The sequence below is a fragment of the Chanos chanos genome, chromosome 3, assembly GCF_902362185.1.
Source record: "Chanos chanos chromosome 3, fChaCha1.1, whole genome shotgun sequence".
NCBI lineage: Eukaryota > Metazoa > Chordata > Actinopteri > Gonorynchiformes > Chanidae > Chanos > Chanos chanos.
In genome coordinates, this window is record NC_044497.1 from 54443779 (window position 1) to 54449162 (window position 5384).

A 5384-nucleotide genomic window follows, 5' to 3' on the forward strand; every position below is an offset into this window, starting at 1 on the left:
AAGCTTAACTGTCCAGTTATACGACACAGTTGATTTACTGGAAGTCTTTTGTAAGAGTGCAGTATAGAACAAGAGTGACGGGGTAACTAGCATATATATATATATTATATATTTGTAACGCTGCTAAAAACAACACAGGTAGAAACACACGTTTACGTTCACCAGGTCAAAGACAAATATTTAATACAGGAAAAAAAAGAAAGAGACAAGTTAACACCACTTTACAGAAATGTTTTATGCCAACCATATTCACAGTATGCATACAGTAAGAATTCAGTTCACAATTCTGCTGGCATTCCTTCCAATTGTATATTTAGTCTATGAAAATTATAAATTGTTTAATGGATACAGTACAATGTCTAGCTAAAAACCATCAACAACAACCAGAGCTTTTTATCAATCCACTTCAAGATTAGGTTTGTCCACAAATTAGTCCCTCTGGTTAATCCAAAAAAACAAAAACAAAGTAAAAATAAAATAGCACAGTCATCACTATTTCACAATCAGCAACTGCAGAAAAAAAAAACCCACGCAGTTTCAATACATACTAATTATCTCCAATTTCAAACCCCACCTTAGAGCTAGCATTCATGCAAAATTGAACATTCAATGAAACCATGATGTAAGGTCTTAACCACGCTTGTCGTTTTTTGTTGTTTTTTTCTTTTCTTTTCTTTTAAAGAATCCTGCTGAAAATGTGCAGTGTTTCATTGAGAAGCATGGTGACATGTTCCAGTTAAAGGCCTACGATGGTTAAAAGAAAAAAAAAAATCACAGATTTTTAAAATATTTTTGTCTTTTGGTGAGCCTGTTTCAGGCTAACCTGCTTTTGAAATGAACTGAAAATATCAGCTGTTTCCCGTGATTTCTTCAATAATTGCTTGATTAACTGAGGAAACATTTCTGAAGTATGCAATTTTTTTTTTCTTCTTTTCGTTTTTTTTTTTTGTGAAGGGAAAATCAAGGGCTGGTGCTGATGTAACCAAATTAAACACAAACAAACAAACAAACAAAGAAAAACAGATCATGTGCTGGTTGAAGCTGAGGAGAAAAAAAAAAAAATCATGAACCCATACACTCTGAGGCGTCCACGGTTTCATTCACACACAGAGACACTGCACTGACCACACAATTAGCTGTTCTTCACTCCATTCTTACTCCACTGCTCCCTGGTCCATGTGGGATATTACAGCTGGCAGATAACAACAGCGTTTGTCTAGAGTTTAATGATGGCTGTACTACAGAGGGTCAGAGTCCATGGTTTACGACCGCACACAAAACATTACAGAGCCTAACCAAGTTGAAATTGAAGTCAAGGTCATCTAAAGTAATCAATTAAAAGAAAAAAAACGCTTGGTTGAGACAGCCTCCAGACCAATGGCACAGGGTTCATTTAGACGCCAAATGGGTTCTGGTTTCACAAGCCCGAGGACGTTTTAATATTTTTAACTCTTATGATTGTTGTAAAAACGAAAACATATCTATTCAGACATGAAGAAGACCCAAAACGTCCGTGTTTAACAGGAGGAAGTATGACCACAGCAAACCTACCGCAGTCACCCAACTGGGAAGTCCAAAACACAAAATGACACAATGTTTATGTTACCTCAATGGTCAGAGATTTCCTTTAAAACTGAGGGTGTCAAAATCCGGTCCTGGAGGACCGAGGTCCTGTCGCTTTCCTTCTTGTCAGTCAACTACATGTGGCCTCTGATTGGTTGAAGGAGCGCCCACACTTGTTTTCCAGGTAAAATTGAGCAGGTAATTAAGATGTCAAAACAAAACAAAAAAAAAACCAGCAGGAATCTTGGCCCCCCAGGACTGGATTTCAGCACCCCTGTTTTAAAGAGCTTTAAAAAAAAAAAACCCCTACTGGCATGACCTCCCTACACCATGTATACTAGCATCATTTACTGTTATTGCTGACACACACTTCAGAATTTTGTGGGACAACTTACTGTAACTGTTCCTTAAAGAAGAACCATAAGCTCTAAATCACTTGAACGTTAAAACGTGTTGTCATCTTTATGGTATTTTAATGTTTTGTGTTTCACTTTTCCATGCAACTGGACATGACGTGAAGTTAGAACGTAATGCACGGAGAGAGTTGGAAAAACAATTTCACTGATGTATTTTTGCACATCCTTCTTCTTCTTCTTCATCTTCTTCTTTTTCTTCTCTGCCAAGGGTTGGAAACAGTTTTTCTTTTTTTTTTTTATCTTCCAGAATTCTGTGGATTGAAAGCATCTTGGAGAGCGACTGTTATCAAGCCTCAACACCTAAGACATTATGACTGTGTGTCAGCTGTAAAAAATTAACTTCTGCCGGCAGAGAGAGAGAGAGAGAGAGAGAGAGAGAGAGAGAGAGAGAGAGAGAGAGAGAGAGAGAGAAAAAAAAGACTATTAGTAGAGAGAACATCTTTCAGAGAGTCTACCTGGCCAAACACATGTAATGGCTAATACTGTGAAAAAGGAAACAACACTTTTCCAGTTATTTTGAAGACTTCTGCGCATGTTGGTTTTGAAATTTAGAATGCATGGTTACCACGGTCACAAGTCTCCCCATCACCTGCTCCTGTCTTCTGATTTGAGGAGAGCAAAGCCATGCCACCTCTATCACTTTTTCCATTTTTTTTTTTTTTTTTAAACAGACTACAAACGACACAGTGTTGTCCAGTATTGCTTGGAGGAGAGCAGCATTCACTTAACTGTACCTACAAGTTGCGTGTCCATTTGTGGCCACAAGAGGGAGCTTGACCCTTGTAAACTCACGCACAGGAGAACACAGCCAGTTGGCTTTCCGTGGACTCCTTGACACAGTTTCCATAGTAACACAGAGGCTGTCACTTTTAAACCAAGTTCTACAAAAACTGTACAAGGGACAGCCTAGGTTCTCTAAAGTTACATAACTGGCTATGTGTTAGTATTACTGTTTAACTGCTCCTTTTATGACAGAGCGAAACATTTTTGAATGATTACAGCTACAACACTCCAAGATTTTTTTTTCTAATGGTCCTATATAACTAATGCTTCATGTGAGGTTTTACTGGGGCATGCCTCAGTCTAGTTGAGCGTAAGGGTGCATTCCAAACCCTCCAAATACTTCTGGGGTCGGGGGTTGGGGGTGTGCTTTTTCGGAGGCACAAGGCCCTTAAAGATTGCTCAAGGCAATATGACACTGCTCGGGGAATGACGACTGCTTTAACCCAAAGAGATCTCAACACATACGGTAAATCTGAGTAAACCTTAATGACAGACAGTACAGAGAAAGAGGCTGGACACAGAGCAATGACAGCAAATGTCAGAGCGGACCACTGACGCAACATTTTGAGTCTCAAACACAGACTTTTTGAAGCATTGCCGCTGACGTCACTACTCTTCCAACACCTGCAAGAAGTCTGCGATGGATTCGACCACGTAATCCGGCACAAAGTCCTTTTTCTCTGGCGAATCACTGTCCTTGTATTGCTGTGCTTCTTCGAAAGTCGACACACCGGTCAGGGTAAGCATCGTCGCAAGGCCACAGTTGATGCCGAAGAGAATGTCCGTCTCCAGGCGGTCGCCGATCATGAGCGACCTGGCCGGGTCCAAATCGAATTGGCTGGCGATGCATTCGTACATGAAGCGGCTCGGTTTTCCGATAACCGTTGCTTTACGGTTACTGGCTGTCTCCAAGGCTGCCGTGAGACTTCCAGAACCTGTAGATTTGACACACAGAAAATGTGAGAGCGTGGCCTTTTCTCTACACGCTTACAGCCACAGTAAAAAGGACATGTTTTGAGTGAACCTTTTGTAGTTTGTTTTTGTGGTACACTGAATGCCCTCTGCCGCATACTAGAACTATGCCGGGATTTCACTCACTGCAAAACCACTCAATTGTCTGCGTATGGTCACTCCTCTAGATGGTGCCAATAAACATTCAGTTATTCCTCTAAGAGCTCATTTTAAATGAGGAACATTGCATTGTGACGATTTTACGATCAAAGAGGCTGTCTGTCGGTTACATAAAGTGTACTGGACAGTAATTTCGGAATACGTTTAAATGTGCCAGAAGTAATCAACTGTGGGATAAAACCAACATTTCAAGCAAATTAACGGACCTCATACGATAAATCATTCAGAAGAGTACCATTTTCTCCTGTTAAAACCGGTAGATATCATAGATTAGAACCTGCAAGTCAGCACACAGGACTTCTACACTAGCATGTTCAAATACATTACATGTTCAAAGTACAAGAGAAAACGAAAAACTAAACTTGCCTGGTGTGATTCTTCCTCCTCGGAGCGGGTGCCAAGGGTCAGGGTCGGTGGCCAAGAACAGGCATTCAGAGTTCCGAAGGTAACAACAAGCCTTAGCCAGTTTCATGAAGTTAAAGTTTTCATCGTAACCAACGAGTACAGCTCTGACGTCTGGATCTAACGGAAAGTCATAAATGCTGAAAGACGAGCTGTCGTTGTCTTCCTCAACGACGGGGACACCTGCGTCTTGGAGCTCTTTCAACACTCCTTGACATCCAATGACATACACTTTTCCCTGCACCTTGGCAACATCGCGCAGGTACGCCGCAGAGCAGTAAGCCGAACTAAATATCTCCTCCTCCGCAACATCTGTAAAACCCAATCTACAAAACTTCTGCACGTAGTTTTCCCTGGGCCTGGTGCAATTGTTTGTGACAAAAAATACCCGTTTACCTTGTTGCTTCAACAGAGTCACCACCTCCGGGGCGCCGGTAACCACCGTTTCGCCGTTCCAAATCACACCGTCACAGTCGAATAAGACGTTGTGTTTAGAATCGAGGAGATCCCTTATTTGAGCGCCCCTTATTTTGAGACAACCTCTGCTACTCACCGCGCCAGCCATTCTGATGGGTGCGTGAGGTAGCAAGCTAGCTTGCGATCCAATGATTGCAAGAGAGAATTATGCAACCTTTTGAAACGCTGTAGCGGTGTTGTCAGGCGGTTCACACCTGACCTGTGAATTTGACCTAGAGCAGAGAATAATGAGGCGATACTACGAACAAAACTCCTACGTTTCGCTAGCATACACAGACCATACATACATCACTCCACCTCCTGCAGTACATCAGCAAGGGCGGGCATACACTGCTCTTGACTGCGCATATGTTCCCTTTATCCCATTGGTTTTTGCGCTTTAGATACGCCTCTCCCACTATGTTATCCAATCGAACAACGATGAATTAGTAACAAGCTGCGGTCCACGAGTAAGGTTTTGCAACATACAGGTTAGACATACATAATATGAGAATTAAATTTGAATTAAATCTTCATGCTTATGATCCTCACAACAGACCCCCCGAATGGTGGCTGTGATACCAATGGAACCATTCAGTGTCTCGTTGCCCTGTGCATCTGTCTATGTAACTT

General features: G+C 41.6%; 1 protein-coding gene across 1 annotated transcript; it reads right to left on the reverse strand.

Moving 5' to 3' along the window:
- Positions 1-2530: 2530 nt before the first annotated feature.
- Positions 2531-5044, reverse strand: pdxp (pyridoxal (pyridoxine, vitamin B6) phosphatase). Its single transcript, XM_030769392.1, has 2 exons — positions 4260-5044; positions 2531-3697 (listed from the first exon to the last, which is right to left on the reverse strand). Exons 1-2 carry the CDS (start codon positions 4858-4860, stop codon positions 3372-3374), a joined length of 927 nt encoding a protein of 308 aa, XP_030625252.1. The 5' UTR covers positions 4861-5044; the 3' UTR covers positions 2531-3371.
- Between the last annotated feature and the right edge of the window lie 340 nt (positions 5045-5384).